General features: G+C 35.3%; 3 protein-coding genes and 1 long non-coding RNA gene across 5 annotated transcripts; 3 read left to right on the forward strand and 1 right to left on the reverse strand.

Annotated features, from left to right (window-relative positions):
- The first annotated feature begins 1353 nt into the window (after nt 1-1353).
- On the forward strand, nt 1354-8267 carry TOC64-III (translocon at the outer membrane of chloroplasts 64-III). Of its 2 annotated transcripts, XM_088507924.1 has the most exons (13): nt 1354-1920; nt 2016-2168; nt 2409-2533; nt 3358-3483; nt 3853-4035; nt 4141-4285; nt 4472-4640; nt 5102-5236; nt 5554-5754; nt 6605-6732; nt 6811-6862; nt 7243-7312; nt 7735-8267. In XM_088507924.1, exons 1-13 carry the CDS (start codon nt 1718-1720, stop codon nt 7815-7817), a joined length of 1773 nt encoding a protein of 590 aa, XP_088364050.1. In that variant the 5' UTR covers nt 1354-1717; the 3' UTR covers nt 7818-8267. The 2 variants fall into 2 exon arrangements, with proteins under 2 accessions (XP_088364050.1, XP_088364051.1); XM_088507925.1 differs by lacking the exons at nt 6605-6732; nt 6811-6862; nt 7243-7312; nt 7735-8267 and adding an exon at nt 6308-6364 and having other exon boundaries at nt 1436-1920.
- Nucleotides 8268-8292: 25 nt separating this feature from the next.
- On the reverse strand, nt 8293-10956 carry LOC107633913 (nuclear localized protein). Its single transcript, XM_088507926.1, has 5 exons — nt 10428-10956; nt 10250-10351; nt 10057-10122; nt 9437-9515; nt 8293-9269 (listed from the first exon to the last, which is right to left on the reverse strand). Exons 1-5 carry the CDS (start codon nt 10923-10925, stop codon nt 8560-8562), a joined length of 1455 nt encoding a protein of 484 aa, XP_088364052.1. The 5' UTR covers nt 10926-10956; the 3' UTR covers nt 8293-8559.
- A 934-nt stretch (nt 10957-11890) lies between these two features.
- Nucleotides 11891-12629, forward strand: LOC148572642 (uncharacterized). The gene is made up of 2 exons (XR_015907645.1): nt 11891-12022; nt 12280-12629. It is a non-coding gene; the product is annotated as an uncharacterized LOC148572642 (long non-coding RNA).
- Nucleotides 12630-17281: 4652 nt separating this feature from the next.
- On the forward strand, nt 17282-18219 carry LOC107633912 (protein C2-DOMAIN ABA-RELATED 4). The gene is made up of 2 exons (XM_016337503.3): nt 17282-17410; nt 17497-18219. The coding sequence occupies exon 2, from the start codon at nt 17599-17601 to the stop codon at nt 18094-18096; it is 498 nt and encodes a 165-aa protein (XP_016192989.1). The 5' UTR covers nt 17282-17410; nt 17497-17598; the 3' UTR covers nt 18097-18219.
- The last annotated feature ends 1361 nt before the right edge of the window (nt 18220-19580 follow it).

Consider the following 19580-nt stretch of genomic DNA (forward strand, 5'->3'; position numbering starts at 1 on the left):
ATACTTTCACTTTTTTCGTCCATCCATTTCCATGAGGGTCTTCTTCGTTTGTTTCCTTCATTGGTTCTTTGACATCCATCCCTGAGTTTCTTTGGTCCACTCCCCGTTTCGACTAGTCGTTTATAGCTTTTCGATTCGCCTCTACTTCCTGAACCCTCGTCCTTCCTTTCGTATCTCTTGTTCTCCCATACTTAGGTTCCCCCACGGAAATAATATTCCTTCTCAATCTCATTCGATTCATTTTCACTGTAGCCTTCAACACTCATCCCTTTGTTATATATCGTATGAATGCAAAAATGTATAAATTATCATTTTTTTGTTTTCGTGATAAATATATATCATTTATGTGTCCAATCCAATTAAACCGATAGAACAATTCCTTCTTCGATAAGTCTTCTAAAAAATTGTTAACAAAAAAAAATATTTGTTTTTCAATCGCTGGTACTCTTTTCAAAAACCCTCGAACCCATCTCATTTGCACTAGTTCTATGCCATCTTATGTTTTCCATCCTCTCTCTCTTTTTCCTCATGTCCCGTGATATTTTGAGGACAATCTATTTTTTTTTTCAAATAATTATATATGTAAAAATCCTTTAATCTTATATATGTATATCTATAGTGAATTGGCATTTTGTAAGTATTTTTTGTTGCCTATTGACTCTACTCACCAAAATATTTTTTCAAGTCTACTAAGTACTAACAATAAAAGGATTTAAATACCGAATACTCAACGAAGTTATAATAAAATTTGTTCTAAAGCAATTTAACTAATATATATATATATATATATATATATATAATTCTAATAAGTGGGATAAATAAGTATCACATTTAACAGGTATTTTTTTTAAGAAATTGATACTGAATTTAAATTTAATAATGAAAAATAATTTTATTATATTTTATAACACTTAATATTTGAAGAAAAATATTCCAAAAAAATATTATATGATAATTATTATGGTATCCTATAAATATTGCCTAATTTTTTAAAATAGATAACTAGTTAATATTTTAATAAATTTTAAATATTTAATTTTTTAAGATAAAAATAATTTAAATAATTTAAACATCAAAACAAAAGACAGTGTAAAATTTACCATATTATATATTCATTGTTGTTAGATCTAATAATAGATAATATATAAAAATATTAAAAAATTATTAGAATTTATTATTTTTTGTTATTATTTTTATTTATTAATTTAATTTTTAATTTAATAATTAAATAATATATTTTAATTCATATTTTTAATATTAATAATTAATTAATAAAAAAAATAAATTTTAATAATCTTCTTATTTGGTACAGATACAAATCATCGAAGTCAGAAGTAGTGATAATTGTTTCATAACTTTATTTCCCGAGAAGACAAAGTCATTGTAAAATGTTAAGAATTAGTATAAAATATTGAGAAATACTAATTAGTAATTTGTATGATAATTGATATTTGAAAAGAGGTTTTTACTTATATACTGGATAGGAAGAAGAGAAGAATAAGAAAGGCGGCGGATGCGAGGCGAGGGGAAGAGATAGAAGAAGAATAAACATTAAACAAGAGGAAGTAGTCCCCATTCTCATATCCACAATTCACAAATTAGTTAGGCTTGGATGATCAGTTTGGTCACTGTTAGCATAATACGCAGCTGAATAGCTATTACTGTTAGGTTAAGCTAGGCTGGATTGCCAATCCTATCTTTGTTTACATTAGGATTGATGGCTTCTCAATCGGCGAATGTTTGGGTGCTGCTGGGGCTGGGTATCGCCGGCATCTTGCTCCTTACCAGGAAGCTCAAGCACACTGTCAGACAGGATTTGGGCGCTTTCATTCAGAAGCTTCAGCTGCTCCCTCCGCCCCAGCCCGCTCCTCCCAAGGCTCCTCATCCTCTCACCGCCCTCACTTTCGCCCTTTCCGACCTGTATGTTTTCATTCCCTCTCTCTCTCTCTCTCTCTCTCTCTCTCTCTCTCTCTCTCTCTCTCTCGACTTGACTTACATACTTGACTACTTACCAGATTTGACATAGAGGGACACGTCTCCACTTTCGGGCATCCTGATTGGGCACGCACCCATGAAGCTGCTTCTTCCACTTCTCCCGTAGTCTCCGCTCTCGTTGAAGGCGGTGCGACCTGCCTTGGTACCACTCTTGTCGATGACCTAGCATACGGGTTCGTAACGTTTTCTATTATTATGTTGCTTGTACTCTAAGTCTATGCGATTCATAACTCTAAGTCTATGCTTGGTACCACTCTTGTCGATGACCTAGCATACCACTCTTGGCCTTCCTGGGGTTATGAAATAGTAAACAACATGACATGCACTGCTGCACGGTATTGTGTGATTATAATTTCTTCCTAACATTACGCATTTGAGTGAAAACAAGTTGTTTTGGGCATCCTTATTTGCAGTATCAGTGGTGAAAATAAGCATTATGGAACGCCAACCAATCCTTCTGTGCCTGCTCGTGTACCGGGTGGATCCTCTAGTGGGGCTGCTGTGGCTGTTGCCGCCAATTTTGTGGATTTTTCATTGGGTGAGCATCTTAATGTCTTTTTCACTCCAATAGTTTTAGCATACATAGTATCAACTTCGATGACGTCAAGCAACTTTTCTCGGCACTTTGTGATTTTTGTGTGCCTGTGCCTTTGTTCCTTCTATAATATTATTTTTATGAAGGCTTGGTGCATACCTTGCTTTTGTATTTGTTCTTAGAATCAAGAATAGGGTTTTCTTAGTTGCAGTCTAGATTCATGCAGAAAGTACTTCACAAAGATGTTTAAGACATTAAAGGTTCAGACATGGTTCATGTTTGGGCTATTTTGGATTGATGGGAGTTAAGGTGTGGAGTGCAATGGATTTTAAAGGAGTGGAGTTATTATTCTACTCCATTGTTAGGACGAATTTGGGCATCCACTCTAAACACCTTAAAGGAGTGGAGTTATTATTCTACTCCGTTTATTTTGATAGCAGTTAGTTGTGAAAAAGATGATAGAATCTTGACTAGTTGTTTGTTCAGGTAACTTGACAATCTATAAAAGCTCCAGCATGAGTAGAATGGGTAGCCCAGTAGAGAGAGGTAGAGGGTGTCCAAGAAAATATTGATAAAACCATTAAGAAGTAAGTGGATTGCCTATATACGTGGCTATGATAGGAATGGTGTTGTCATTTAGTTTCAGATAATTGATCCTATCTAGCCCTAAAAGGAGGTGTTGTTGTTACCGCCTTACAGCCACTCAGGATATTTTCAATTCAAAAGTGAAAGTGTATTCCTTCTATATTTGTTATTTTTGTTTAGTATTACAATATAAGTTTTGTATAATATTGACCAATGCTGATTTATTGCACCATATCTAACAGGTATTGATACTGTTGGTGGGGTGAGAGTGCCTGCTGGGTTTTGTGGCATTCTAGGATTTCGACCTTCATATGGTGCTGTTCCTCATGTGGGAATTATACCTATTTCAACAAGTCTAGACACTATTGGTATGAATGATCCAATTATATATTATGATCTGATCTTTGAGCATGTGTACATCGGTGGCTGTTACATCTATTTATTTATTCTGAATGATTAGTATACTTTCTTGGCTGAAAGATCAACCAGACGAGAAAATATATCTTATAATCACTTTTCATTTAAACCTCATGTTCATTTATTTGTTTTTAAAGATTAGTAAATTCACTTGGTTGAAAGATCAAGCAGTGGAGAAAATAAATGTTCTATTAAGGTTACTTTTTGTTTAACTTTCTTGTATAGCTACTGTCATTGTTTTGGTTTATCAATATGGATCCTTTTATTATGTCATTTCTGCATTTCTCTATTTCTTTTTAATTCTGAAATGCCCTTTACAGGTTGGTTTGCTAAGGATCCTCATATTTTGTGTCGTGTTGGCCACGTACTCTTACAAGCACCATTTGTAACTCACCGGAATCCCCGGCAGATAGTTGTAGCTGATGATTGTTTTCAGCATCTAAATGTTCCTCTTGAAAGGAGTTTGCAGGTGGTGATCAAAGCCACTGAGAAGCTTTTTGGAAGTATGTCCTGCAGGATGTTTGCTCTTGTGTGTGTGTTGTTTTTAAGCTAAATTTTGTTGCTTATTAACTAACAGAACAATAACTTATAAACATCGGTTGTCTTAGGGCAAGTATTGAAGCACATAAATCTTGAGGACTATATAAGTGCTAAAATTCCTAGCTTGAAGGAGCACTCTAACCAGAATACAAATGGTGAACTGAAATCTTCTTCATTTAAATTACTTGCCAACATTGCTCAATTCCTACAAAGGTTAGTTGTTTTTTTGTGATGTGAAAATACTGGTATAATTTGTAACTTTTACGGTAAGCACTTCATTAACAAGAATAAGTTGCTTTTCAATGTCGTTTGAACTCTTCATTCTCATTTGGTGTGTATTAATCACATCTGTTGAAGTCGTCAGTTATATAGTGTGATTATTATCAACCTATTGTACAGGCATGAATTCAAACTTAAGCATGATGAATGGATGAACACAGTAAACCCCGATCTTCATCCAGCTGTCTCAGCACAATTACATGGAAAGTTTGAGGTATCCGATGCAGAGATAGGAAAGTCCAAATCTGTTAGAAGTGACATGCGTGCTGCTCTAAATATGCTTTTGAAGGTAATGATTGTATCCCTCTCTGTATGCAACTTTTGTCAAGTCCTAATTTAACATAAGTTTTTGAAGTGGATTTGATCTTTAATTTGGCTGCATCTTCAAGTCCACAGTCAAATTTATCTTCAAATTCTGTTGCTATCTTACAAATTCTTATAGTGTGAAAAAAAAGGTTACCTGATGCACAAGCATCCCGCTTTCGCTACTCAGGGTTCCAGGGAATGCCTCTCCCAAAGGGAGTGCATAATAGTGTGTGATTGTTCAAAATTAAATTTTGCTGAATTTCCGCAAACTTAGGGAAAAAGGTCACTAAAAAAAAACACAGATTGAGAACAGATACCATTCTAAACAAGTTACTGAATTTATAGTCCAGTCATACCAAAATCAAATTCATTTTTCTATAAAAAAGCAGTCTTGATATATTAAACATGATTGTGCCGAGTATAATTTGTTTTGATGCTTTTAAGGATGATGGAATTTTGGTGATCCCAACTGTAGCTGATCCTCCTCCAAAATTGGGTGGGAAGGAGATCCAGTCAGAGGATTATCAAAGCCGTGCATTTAGACTGCTTAGTATTGCTAGCTTGTCAGGTTGCTGTCAGGTAAAATTCTTCAGGTTTGGTTAATAAGTGCCCTTGGTGACTAGTGTACATGTTAAGGTTTCTAATGTAGAAATCTATAGTTGAAAATTAGAATGTTCCAAGTTTTCAAAGAATTTATATATATAAAATATTTTAGAAGTTTCTATCATGAGTAACCTTAAGATGTGTTGGCACTTCCGCACTTGCCAGCAAAAACCCAAATTTTTACCATGCCAAGGGAAAAAAAAAATTCAAGTCATCTTCTGGTGCTCTTTTTAGTCGCTTTTCTGACCATGCTATTCAACTTTTCTCTATATTCTGCTGTTTTATCCTTTCAGGTCACTATTCCACTAGGATTTTATGATAAGTGTCCTGTTTCAGTGTCCTTAATAGCTCGTCATGGTAATGATCTCTTTCTACTGGAGACTCTAGAAACCATGTATACAACTCTTCAAGAGCAGGCAGATGTTGCTTCCAAGGCTAAATCATCAAGAAATGTTGTCAGTAAGGAAGAGTCTGCTGAAATAGCAAAAGAGAAGGTATTGCTGTTATGTGGACAGGGGATATATTCAGTATTTGTTTCAATTATGGTTGTGTGATGTGATCTTTTATTTATAAATTAATGTAGTTTAGCATGTCTTTTTTTTAAGTTTGTGGTGTGGTTCCTATATTGCGGTGTATTTTTTATGTGATGTTGATGCATTCGTATGAATATTTACAACATTCATCTAGTACATATAAGATTCTCAGCTATGGTTAACATCTTTAAGTGTATACCTTCCTTCTCTTCTGCCTGTATCTTGTATGGAGCCATGGAGACAATTCTACTGCAATTAGTTGATGAATTTCTGATTTCCGTGCTCTTAGCATTTTTCCTGTAGCACAAACTTGGTTATCAATCCGCGGAATCTTCATGATGATGCTGTATGACAGAACTATTCAAACTGAAAAGTGAACTTTTGGTTCTCCATAAATGTTGAACTCAAACTTTGATGGGAATTTAGGTGTTAACCTTGTCTATTCAAACATGTCAAACCATAAATAGTCAGAAAAGCTGAACTATCATAAAATTATTTTATATTATCTGTGTAGGTCCTCTCATCACCATGGGTAACCTCAAAATATTCTTTGTAAGCCTTCAGTCCTTAAAGAAATATCTGCAATAACTTCTGCACTTACATTTTTCAAAAGATTCTTTGTAAGCCTTAAGCCAATAAGGTGTATCTGCTATTATTTCTGTACTTGGATAAGTATATTTGATCATTGAACTGGTTGGTTTTTCATAAGCAGCTCCTGGAATTTGTATTAGTCTCCTGATTCTTTTTATCATTATTTCTCACTTTGTTCATGTTCTTCTCCTTAATCCCTCCTCATCACTTAATGATTCAGGGAAACCAGGCCTACAAAGATAAGCAGTGGCAGAAAGCCATTGAGTTTTATTCAGAAGCTATCAAACTTAGTGGCAATAATGCAACATACTACAGTAATAGGGCTCAGGCTTATCTAGAACGTGGGAGGTAGCTTCTCACTCTTGCTAATTTTCTTCTCAAAATTGTATTACAAACATGTTGATGTTCTTTTCTTGGCTTATCCAGTTATCTCCAAGCTGAGGCAGACTGTACAAAAGCAATTAACCTTGACAAAAAGGTGAGTGTTGTTTTCAGATAATGTTGAACTTGGAAGTGTATGATGTCATTGTGATTTGTGACTGATGATTTGTCGTCATAGATTATGCAAGAACTCGTAGACTTCTTGGCATATGCATGGATGACATTTTGTGGCAAAATAGAATAAGATTCTTTGTAATTCTGAAGATATTTACATTGTATATTGGGTGCATGCCATGGTTTACAAAATTTATTTACTTTGCTATGACAAGAATAATTAAAGCTTCGAGAAAGAGAGATCTAGTAGCTCTGCTTCTTTCATCAGTTGATACTTGCAATGAATAATTGAGCATTGAGCATTGAGCATGATAACCAAGCAATTTGTTGGTAACATCCCTTCAATACCTTCATTTTACACAGAATGTAAAGGCCTATTTCCGTAGAGGCACAGCTCGAGAGATGCTAGGCTACTACAAGGATGCAATTGATGGTAAGATATTTCCTCCTTCTAACATTTATGAGAACCTTGTCACTATCATTTCTTTCATCCCTTCTGACATTCGTGGTAGATGTCCATTCTGGAGTATTATTTTACACATACATGTACATCATACATAAGATCGATCCCCAACCACTAGGTAGTAAATGGATTTAATTTGTTTTTATTTCTTTATTTATGTGCTTCGACTGTACTTCAAGTATTTCTTTTAATTTTTTGAGATGGGTTTTAAAACATTATGTTTTGCTGAAGATTGAACCGTTCCTACGCTTGAAATTCAATTTGTTTGTGGTGAAATTGCATTTGAATTGTCAAATTTGTTGTAGTATTAGACAATTACATGTGTGTATGTCTAAATAAGTTTCTTGTGTTAATCCTAATCACATGTCAATAACATTAAATTTATTCTGCAGATTTTAAATATGCCCTTGTGCTTGAGCCAACGAACAAAAGGGCAGCTGCAGCTGCTGAAAGGCTGAGGAAGCTATTCCAGTAGGCTTATGGCTGTGAAATTTGAACACAAGGTCGAAGAAGGACAAAAGAGAAGGGGTTGGGGACTTGGGGGGTAGGGAGTAAGTGATCTTAATGGTCTTTGTAGGGATGGACAGTAATACCCCAGAACCATTTAGGCCTTGAAATGATTGATTGGTATGCGGTCCTAATTGCAGTGCGATAATCACACAGGAGTAATTTGATATGTAGTTTCTTGCGGAAAAATGATGATGATTCTTTTGTTGTTCACGGCAAAGGCTAATTATAGACGTTGAAACTTGAAAACGTGTATTCTTAGGTGTTATTGACAGAGTGACGTGTTATTTCTATTTGCTAGAAGGAGCCCCAATTTTGACCACGGTTAATTTATTTGTATTGTAATATAGTATCAGATATTAGTCAAGTAAGTTGGATGCTTTTTCCCAATCAATAATTCTATGTTGCTTATTGTGCATCTGCGCTTTTTTCCTTGGGTTGCATGTAGTTGGAACTTGGGACTTGGGAAGTTAATGGGTGAAAATTTTAATGAATGAATTTTAAGTGTATTGTTACGTAATAGAAATCTGGAACATCAATGGCAGATTTCAACAAGGTCAGTAAGACGGTAACCTCACTGGGATTAGAAACATGCCCGTGTTCCAGAATATATTCGTATGGAAACATTTACACAAGAGAAAGAACTTGGAGATCGTCATCTCGTCTTAAGCTAACGTTTGCTTGGACGATCGACAAACAAAATCATCGTCTCAATCAAATGCTAGAAGCTCATCCAGCTGTTCGTCTGTCCAATGCGGAATTGTATTTTGTGGATTTGAGATCACTCTTTGTCCTTCTAAGTGCTTTTTTACCTCGGTGTCTACACCAGCAGATATATGAATCGAATTTTTTGTTAAAGAACCACCGCCTCGAGCACTGCATGCTAGGTTTAGATTGTCTCCTTCAGCTGATTTAGGTGGATTGTGCTGGCCGTTCAACTCAGTTTGGATCTCATCACCACAGGTTACTTCTTCAGGTCGAACATTATCCTGTTTCAATGATAAGTTCTCTCTTTCGAAAACAGATTTTTGGTTTCTGTTGTTTCCATCATCAGAGTGACAGCTTAGTACAACTAAATCTTCTCCCATTTGTTTGTGAATATCTACTTCTTCTATAAACTTTGAGCCTAAGCTGAGGTTAGTCATGATTCCTTCAGTTCTTTCCTGTGGCAGAGCAAATGTATTGTCCATCATCCGTGACTCTTCATGTCTTTCTTCTGTAAGAAACCTTGAATCTAACCTATTACCAATCACGATTCCTTCAGTTCTTTCTGGTGGCAGAGAGAATGTCTCAGTAGGCATCCTTGACTTTTCATGCCCTTCTCTTGCAACGAGCCTTGACTCTATTCTGTGATCTTCAGTTCTTTCCTTCTCTGACAGAGAGAATGTATTGCCCAGCGTCCTTGGTTCTTCATGCCTTTCTGTGGCACCAGGCAGACAACAAATGAGCAGATATGGATTTTCTAAGACCTCAATCTTGTCAGTTAGCCATTGAAGTGAGGGGGAATCACCACTTCCGAAGGCAAAGAAGGATCAAATTAAGGAACTTGAGCTATATCGCTGACATATATAAACATTAAGTAAATACCCATATCTGGTGTAGTCTGCCTCGCTGAGATAGAAGGATGAATTTGCCCTGATGGAAGTCCGCTGTCCTTGCAGAAAATCTGTATAGCATAAACAATCAGAAGCAACATGTAGTCATAAATGACCTCATTCTTCAAGGAAAAAGGAATGAGTCTGGATCCAATTATCACAATCTAGTGAGTAGTGACATAACTGATTAGTTTCTTTACTCATGAAGCCAATCCATTAACATTCCGCACTAACGGAATGATAGGTTGGGAGGTAAAAGTTTAATGGAGGAGATCGATAGATAAATTTAGAAATCAAACTCACCCATGAAAATTTCAACCTCATTTTTTAAGTTTCCAAACTAACTCACTCTTAGTTAAGGTACGAGTGTAAATATGGAGGTTAAACTTTTGTAGATTAGCTTTGCTATATAACTATACTTACAAGTCCAAATCCCAAGTCCCAATACCCTAAACCCAATCCATGAAATTTTCTACCCTTGTATGACACATATATGAGAGCAATTTGGCTCAACTCAACGGTTGATATGTGCTGAGAAATGGAAAACCCATGTTTCTACTTACAGAGAAGAAGGGATAAAAAGTTGAGGCCAAAACATAGATGATCCCATACCTTGAGTATGTTACGTAATGTTATGTTGAGATAACAAGTCGAGCGAGTGGGAGCAAATACAGCCACCTGAATTGGGGAAGGTTTTCACGCAAGCAAGGAAGCAAAAAAAAATGTAAAAAAGATCAATACAAATCATGAACCAGAAACGAACTCAACATGTGTAGGATGCAGAGCGCCAAGCAAAGAAACTGACCTTTTGGAGGACTACAACTGAACCAACAGTTATATCCTTCCCATATTCACCGTCGGAGAAGGCTTTATGGTGAACACTGGCATTAATTATTCCCGTAGGGTCCTGAAATCAAAATTTAGAGACTCAGATATGTGTAGGTAAAGCATGAGTTTAGTTTACAAGAGAGTAGGCGCAAAACCTTGAGGGTGACCATCATGTCTCCAAAACCATTGGGAGTGCACGATTTGATAACAGCTACGACCAGAGGCACTCTCACGACATTTAGATGCTTCTTGATTGAGTTCAAAGGCGTCACAGAATCACTCTCTCTGTCCAGGGAACGAAGGAAATGGAAGGCGGAAAGCCACGCATTCGTGGTGAAATCGTGATCGCTTTCGTGGCCGTTTTGGACGACGCGGCGAATGAATTCTTGTGTGGGAAGAAGGGGCTCTTCCAGGGGACCTCGGGATCTCCGGTGCATCATGGCGGCCTGAACGGCACCGGCAGGACCCGGAATGAGCGGTGGCGGTGGCGGTGGCGATGCAGAGTCGGCGTCGATTAGGGTTTGGGATTGGGATTGGTGTTGGATGGAATTGGAATCGGAATTGGAATGGGAGTGGAATCGCTTGCAAGGTCGGAGAAAGGAAGAGAGATCAGAGTCGTCGACGTCAAGCTCTGCCCATGGTTCCAACTCCATTCTGCACTGACTATGTACAGCGCCAAACAGAAAATTGGTTAACGCGGGAAGCTCCAGTCTTGTGGCTGTGGTGCCTGCCAATGGGCTCTTGGGCTTGGATTCAAATATTTTTGGGCTTGAAGGGCTAAGATCTTCGCCATTGTCTGCCTTTTTTACCTTTAGACTTTCAGCATACCCTTAAATTGTTATTTCTGGCCCTTTTTTAATCCTTTTTTTAACATGAATTATATTTTAAAAAATAATGAAAATTCACGCACAGTTATTTTTATGTGAAGTTGCTAATTAAGAATCTTTAGATAACAATTTAGTTAAATATGTCAAATCATTTAATACTTTTCAACTAACAACTTCACATGAAAATAACTGTACGTGAGTCTCTACCTTAAAAAATTGTTATTCACATATTTGATTAAAGGCTTGCTGTGAATAGTTCTAGAAATACTATTTAAAAATATATATGAGGTGGGGGAAGAGAAAGGGGAGAGAATACATATAGGAAAAAATATTTGTACTATGCTCTTATTTTAAAATATACATTATTAATAATTTGTTAAATTTATATAAGAGTAAACTATTATTTTTACCTACGAAAGTTAAAAACGCTGACACATCTATTTATAGAAGAAGAAAATTATTATTTGTATCTATGAAATATGAATTCTGCACAACAAAATTATCTAAACACTAAAAAATTATCTAAAAACTCTAAATTATCCTTATCATTATCGTTTTCAACTTTTCATTGAACTCAAAATAGAGTGCTACCACCTAATACTCCTGCAATAAATCAATTGCCAAACTCAAACAAGCTATGTGGGGAATTAAATGAATTGAGCAATCCTCACGTGAGCCAAACATTGAGTTCAAGGGACCACCACCTCATTTCCTTCATCACTATCACCGCCATTATACCTCTATCATCATCTTTTTCACAACAACAACAACAACAGCGATAAAAACAAAGAGAAAAAACGAAAAAGACAGTAACAGATCCACATAAGAAGGAAATGCTATGGAGTTGAGAAGGGAGAAATTTGTAGTTGTAGTGTAATTTCAAACAGCAGAGGAGACACCACAGTTTCAAAAATAGCACTCCCGTAAGTCACTGTCACCTCTTTCAACTTTTTCTCTGTCACTTTCGTGGCCCAATTCATCCATGTTCTTCACCGCCGTGAATTTTCTGTTTTTATTTTCTTCTCCTTCCCATAACTCAATCAATACAGAATCTGTAATCTCATAACTGTAATTTCCTATTTTCTTATTTTCTTCATTCAATGACGCCTCCTTTTATGTGTTTGTGCTTATCTTCTCGTTTTAAGTTGCATGTTGATTCTAAAGGAATCCTTTTTTTTAGGGTTTCTATTTTAAGTGAGCTTTGAAACATGAGATACGGTAAGAGATGATTGTCAGCGGTGTTACACAGAAGATTCATTTTGGAGTTGACGTACTTTGGCGGCGGCGACGAACTCATAAATGGAAGGAGAGAAAGAAGATGAGGTTAGTGGCGGCGACGGTGGTAAGGTGGTAAGATGATACGGATGATGTGATAAGGGTAATTTATAATTTTTATGTAATTTTTTAGTATTTGGATAATTTTATTATATAAAATCCATGTTTTATAGGTACTAATGGTAATTTTCTTTTTCTATAAGTAAATATGTGAACTTTTTTTATTTTCGTGAATAAAAATGATAGTTTACTTTTTATATAAATTATATATTATTAAAATTTCTTTGACCGTATTTGTTTAAGTTACTAATCATAAGTAAGTAGGTTTAAGATCTGTTAGATTTCTCAAAAAGACATCTCGCTATGTTTATATTTTTATAATAAATATCATCTTGACAACGGTGTTTTTTTAATAATTAAATGTTTTTTTATTTTATTAATTAAAAAAACTTTTAAATACATAATTAATTAGTAAAAATTGTATTTTTATACAAATATTAAAAGTATTTAGTGTATGAGTATAGTATTTTTTTTTTGAGTTAATAGTCAAAATCGTCTCTGAAAGATATTTCAATCTCCATTTTGATCCTCAAAAGACAAAATTAATCGAAATCGTCCCCAAAAGATACACGATTTGGTCATGTTAGTCGTTCTGTCAATTGGATGATGACATGTCACGTTAAGTGCCACGTGACATGATGACGTAGTGGGTTAATGCCATGTATCACAAGATGATTAGTTGACGTGTCAGATCAGTAATACCTGGCACGCTACGTGTCATTTGACATGTAAAAAAGTTATTTATAATCAAAATAGCCTTCGAAAGTTCAGACGTAAGTCATTTTCATCCCTGAAATTTTAAAAATTAATCAAATTAGTCTTTATATATATTTTTTTAATTTTTTCTTGATAATCTTAAATTTGAAATATTTTTTTATACTGCTAATTTTAATAGAAATGTAATTGACAAACAAAAAATTAGTAATTGTATCTTTTTTTCTTAAATTTTTTTTAATAAAATTATCTCTCTCCTTTAATTCTTTTCAAAATCTCTCTTATTCTTTTCTATTATAAAACATGTTTGTCAATTACATTTCTATTAAAATTAGTAATATCAAAAAAAGTTCAAATTTAATAGTATCAAGAAAAAATAAAAAAAAAATATATAAAGACTAATTTGATTAATTTTTAAAATTTTAGGGATGAAAATAACTTGCGTCTAAACTTTCAAGAACTATTTTGATTTTAAATAACTTTTTTACATGTCAAGTAACACGTCAACTCATCATCTTGTGACACATGGCATTAACCCACCACGTCATCATGCCACGTGGCGCTTAACATGACACGTCATCATCTAACTGACGGAAGGACTAACGTGACCAAGTCATGTATCTTTCAGGGACGATTTTGATTAATTTTGTCTTTTGAGAACCAAAATGGAGATCAAAATATATTTCAGAAACAATTTTGACTATTAACTATATTTTTTTTAAATATCGATCACATAATATATTCTGTACATATTTTTCTCCCATTCTATTTTAGCATTTGGCAACTTAAACTGCACAATCAGCACCAACAAAAATAACTAAAACGTTTCAAACAATATAACACTAGAGAGTAGAGACCTCTGCTCTTATTCTTTTGTATTCAAAGTTTCAAACAACAAAAGACACGTTCTTTTTCTAACACTCGGTCAAGACTTGACTTTGCATTGTTGGGTTTTTTTTTTTTTAATGTTTTGAAATTCATTATTGATGTTGTTACGTAGGTGACCTGACATAGGTGGATTGGGCTCGTAGGGTAGGTCCAAATGTTTAGGAAAGGTGGTCTCTGACTTGGTTTGCGTCTAGAAGCTACCGTCCTATTAGCATAAGTGAGAGAATAGGGAGTAATACCTGCAAAGACACTTTGATGCCTAAATTAGCAAAGGGGTAAGTAAATTTAGAGAGTATTAGAACTTAGAGATACCTGAGGGGTGTCAGTATATTTATAGTGGTGATCCAATAACCATCGTTGGAGTAATTCCACCTTTTAAGGTGGGTAACCGTCTCTTTATCTTAGGGTAGTTGAGATATGACTCTTGGAAGTGGGTTGAGATATTTTAGGGATAGTTACTTATTTAAATAAGTGTTATCTGTCAGCTATCCATCGAACCCGACTTCTTTGGGAAGGAGTCTGTGTCGAATCCGACCTTTTCTGAGGAGGTCGGTGGGTAACGAAGGCCAATCTTTGGATTAGACCTTTTGATTTATTTAAACTTAGGTCATAGTGTTGGAATAGGATATGAACATATATGATGACTCATGATTGAGAAAAATATTAAATTTCAGTTTTTTTTTATACTTATTTAAACTAATATTGTTAAATCAATTCTGATAACCAGTAGGTGTATATTAAAAATTAATCATCATTTTTCGTTGTTAGACCACACATTATTAGGCTCATTTTTTTGTTATGAAAACTTAGTTTGTGTTGTACATGATTATGGGTTCCTGGGTGCTACACTAATGTGTGGGGTAACTTTTGTTCAGTTTCAGTGTAAAGAACTCAGACTATGCAAGTTTTTTGTATGGAAAAGGTGATGATCAAATCGGAAGGTCCGATTTGTATTTTGAAATTTTTTTTATTTTTGAAAATAAAAATCGAAGAGTCTGAATTTAACATTAAAATTTTTTTTATTTTCTACACCACAAATCAGACCGTTCGATTTGTGATTGTTTATTTAAAAAAATAAAATAATACAAAGAAATCAGAGGCACCGATTTATGTAACCCATAACAATGTAAAATACTTCTCTTCTCACACCATCCTGTGATACACGTCTCTGTCTCTCACACAAAAAAGAATTTGTAATTAATTTTTAGTGTAGACATAATATTTTTGTTGTTTGACTACAATCTACAGATGTAATTTTTATGAATAAATCCCTTGTGTAATTTTATACGTAAAGGGATAAGTACTTTTTTCGTCCCTAAAATCTGTGGTCAAAATCAATTTCGTCCTTAATCTTTTTTATTATTAAAATCATCCTCAACATTACAAAACGTTATAAAATCGTCCTTTTTATTTTTTTGGACCAAATTACCCTTAACTATTAATAAAAATAATATTAAAAAAATAAAACCCCGCCCCACCCACACCCAGCATCTCTTCGTCTCTCCCCCTCACCCTAAACCCACCTCCAATTTCCCTTCCTCCTTCATCAATTCCCACTCCTTCACCCCCTCACCTCACTTCCTCACCCCTCACCCCCTCACCGTAACTCCCACCCCTTCACCCCACTCCATCACCCCCTCACCCCCTCACCGTAACCCCCCACTCCCTCACCGTAACCCACTCCCCTGCATCTCGTCAGTCTCTCCCCCCACCCCTCCCCCAATCCCCTTCCTTCTACTCTTCACCATCACCCTCTTCTCACCTTCGTCGCGACAATTACCAGTATCGGAAGACACCCACCCCTCTTTCCCTTCCTCTTCTCACTCTTCTTTTTTCTTCTCTTCTTCTCAAATTCAACGCAGCTTCATCTTTTTCACCATCATCATCAATCTAGCTCGCTTTTTCCCTTTCCGCCGGTAACCAAATCCAATCAAAGCAAACCAAACTACAGGTTTCAACAATTCTAGCAGCAATCTGTCAATGGAACCAATTTTAATCCACAACAACCATATATTCAAGTACGTACCCACATATTTAACACAATCCTCAGCAATTCGAATAACAAAATCTTCATAAGACAAACACATACAATTCAACGGCAATACCAGCAACAATTCAGAAATCCAAACACATACAATCCTATCACCACTAACAAGCCTAAACTAACCTATCCTAATAACCTAGTATCCATTAACAGAAAAATCTAATCTAACTAAACTAACCGAGCAACTAGAACTGATTAAAAATTAAACTAAAATTCTAATTAAACCTAAGTTAAATTAAACAAAAATTTAGAGGAACTGAAAGTGGGTTGGTTCATGAACGTGTAATGAAGAATAAAGCAAAAAGAAGTCAGGGGAGAGGTGGATGTTGCAGCGGCGGTGACTAGCGGTGGTGGTGAGGACAGCAGCTGCTAGAGGTAGCTGAGGTAGTTGTTGGTGGTGGTTCGACCATGGGTCAGTAGATAGAGGAGAAGGCAAAAGAGTAGAGGAAGAAGAAAAGAGAAAGGGTTGCAGCGGTGGGCTGAGACAGGGACAAGTGGCGGCTTCGGGGAGAGGCAGGGAGAACTCGAACAACGAATAGCGGAGGGTCGAGAGCTGGACAGCAGCGACGGTGCCTCCATGCAAGCTTACGACGGTCGGTGGCTGCGAGTTGGACGCAGGGGCTGCGGCGGGTGCACGACCTCCCCCCTTCCCCTTCTTCCTTCTTTTTCCCTGCCCCCACCCTCTGAGTGATTCCTCCTTCCCCTTCCCCTTTGTTTTTTTTTTTTAATTTTATTTTATAAATTTTTTTATTATTTTTATTATTTAATAAGGATAATTTAGTAAAAAAAATTTAAAGTAGAAGATGACGATTTTATAACGTTTTGTAACGTTGAGGATGGTTTTAATAAAAAAAAAAGGTTGGGAACGATTTTGATTTTGACCCAGATCTTGGGAACGAAAAAAGTACACGATGAATGTTAAGAAAGTAATACTTTCAATATAAATAAAAAAATTAACTAGTGTTGATTTAAATATAAAATAAAAAATATTTATCACTTAGGTTGATTTTCAATTTCTTTTCTTCAACAGAGTAAATAGGTAAACGCTTATCCGTACAAATTGGGGAGTACTGGATTAGGGGTTGAGAGCGAGGCGAAGAGCGTGAATGAGGGAATCGGATGTTCCGCTCCTTCCTCTCCAAAACACACATACCCACATATCCACCCCCTCCCCTCCTCCTATGTTTCCTCCTCATTATTAATATTATTAATTATTAAATTATTATTGCATATATCCCTCGTAACGAACTCTCTCTCTCCCTCCCTCAGGACAGGGTTTCACTTTCACACAACTACCGCTATTCCTTGGCAACATCCTAACAGAATTCTGGTAGGCCCTATATTATTAATTAGTATTATTATGATTTTCAACTCTGTTTGCTTATATTTATTTATGCTGTTCGTTGCACAAAATAGATTAAAAAAGGACGGAGAGGGAGCAGCTAGGAGATTATTATTATTGTGATCAACATCACAACCAAATTAGAGAGTCCTGCAGGGAGAGAAAAGTGAATAATCATGATGAATGACCTGATGGGGCTTCTTAGGATTCACATCAAGCGTGGTGTGAATCTGGCGGTTCGTGATGTGAATACCAGTGACCCATACTGCGTGGTTAGGATGGGGAAGCAGAAACTCAAGACACGTATCATAAAAAAGGATGTTAACCCGGAGTGGGATGAAGAGCTTACCCTTTCCGTACAAGATCCCAGCGTTCCGTTCACGCTGACTGTGTATGACCATGACACGTTCACGAAAGACGACCCCATGGGGGATGCAGAGTGTGACATACACCCCTTCATAGAAGCATTGAAGATGAACACTGAAGGCCTCCCAACGGGCACCATAATCACCCGAATACAGCCTAGCAGGCAAAACTGCCTTGCTGAGGAGAGCCGTATTACTCTCGTCGACGGCAAAATTGTCCAAGACATGGTCCTTAGATTGCGACACGTCGAATGTGGTGAGGTTGAAATCCAGTTGCAATGGATAAATATTCCTGGATCTGTCATGTGACGCCTTTTTTCTTTTTCTTTTTTCTTTTTTTTTTTCTCATCTCATGCATGCAGCATGCTTTATTAATTACTCCATGCATATATATACATACAACTAAACTTGCATTGCCATCTCTGATCTCAATATATAGCTTTATTCCCTATATATATTGCGTGTTTTGCATTTTTCGTTTCCTTTTTCTAAAATTTATGCCCCTCTTGCTGAACGCCCGAACGTCCTTATTTCCTTTTTTTTTTTTTTTTTTGTTGTATACAAGGGCTCGGTTGTTGATGAGCTTGTCATCAATCATCAGCGTGAAAATATATCAATTTGTATCAACTTTACTAATAAATATATATAAGTATATAACATCTACTTTACATTATTCTTACATCTCTTTGGAATTATTTGGTCAGATTTATTATTGCCCAGATAAATCATATTATTTACACCCCATTCAAGATAATAAACTACTCCGATCCCTCGGTTCATATATTTGATGTGACAACGTTAACATATTAGTGCGTAAAGATCAAACCTATCCGCCACGAAGAAAAGCATGCATAATGTATGAAATGACTAATGTTATTAGTTATATATATATTATCTTTAAACTAGACTAAATTTACACTAAAATCAGTTATTATTATAAAATATATATTAAAATAAAATTAAAATAATAATTTTTATTATCTTTATGTGTTGTATATATTATTACTAAAATGATGGCAAATAGGATCTGGGGGGATTTAGAGGAGGATCAGTGGAGGCCATGATCTCTGTGGAAAATTTTAAAATTTTTATATATTATATGATGATACATTTAACTTTAAAATTGAGTTGTTAGTCTAGTAGTTAATTAAAAGATTTTTTTTTTCATGACATTGAGTTCAAATTCCAATTTTTATATTTTAAACATTAATAATGCATTATTTTTTTAGGCCAACCATTTTGATCAGATCAATAAATCTTTTTTAACTTTATTATGGTATAAAAAATACTTTAACTTTTATAACAAATTATAATTGAATAGTAAAAAAGTAGGGTAAAATGCATATTTAAATCAAATGGAGGCAAATATTACTCAATTCTATTAAAAGAAAAAACGTTACATGGATCTCCGATCCCAAAAGACACTTTTATGTAAATTGAATGAGACCCATTCAAATTAAAAATTCCAACACTAATTTGAATTAGTGCAATTCGAATTACTAGAAAAATTGTAAATCGAAGGGGTCCAATTTGAATTATGAATGCATGGAAGGACTTCCTTAGTAATTCGAAACAATCTGTTTCGATTTACAAATATAGTTGTCCTTATATAATTCGAATTTGACAGATTCGAATTACCATAAACATGTAAATCGAACTAGGTAAATTTGATTTACGTAGGCCCCAACGTATATAAATATGATGTGAACGTGAATTCTTCCCATGAGAGTGAAACACAATGGCTAGTGAGGAGAGTTTTTTAGCGTTGGTTCACTATAGAGGGTCGATTAAGA

The sequence above is a fragment of the Arachis ipaensis genome, chromosome B3, assembly GCF_059453495.1.
Source record: "Arachis ipaensis isolate K30076 ecotype BB chromosome B3, ASM5945349v1, whole genome shotgun sequence".
Lineage (NCBI taxonomy): Eukaryota > Viridiplantae > Streptophyta > Magnoliopsida > Fabales > Fabaceae > Arachis > Arachis ipaensis.

Bases quoted from the DNA above. Each gene is read 5' to 3' on its own strand.
- TOC64-III (XM_088507924.1), top strand. From the start codon at position 1,718: ATGGCTTCTCAATCGGCGAATGTTTGGGTGCTGCTGGGGCTGGGTATC. The intron at 2,169-2,408 runs GTTCGTAACGTT...CCTTATTTGCAG, and splicing joins GTCGATGACCTAGCATACGG to TATCAGTGGTGAAAATAAGC. The intron at 4,036-4,140 runs GTATGTCCTGCA...CGGTTGTCTTAG, and splicing joins CACTGAGAAGCTTTTTGGAA to GGCAAGTATTGAAGCACATA.
- LOC107633913 (XM_088507926.1), bottom strand. From the start codon at position 10,925: ATGGAGTTGGAACCATGGGCAGAGCTTGACGTCGACGACTCTGATCTC. The intron at 10,352-10,427 runs GTTTTGCGCCTA...TTTTGATTTCAG, and splicing joins ACATGATGGTCACCCTCAAG to GACCCTACGGGAATAATTAA. The intron at 9,270-9,436 runs GTATTTACTTAA...CTGGTGCCACAG, and splicing joins GCAGACTACACCAGATATGG to AAAGGCATGAAGAACCAAGG.
- LOC107633912 (XM_016337503.3), top strand. From the start codon at position 17,599: ATGATGAATGACCTGATGGGGCTTCTTAGGATTCACATCAAGCGTGGT.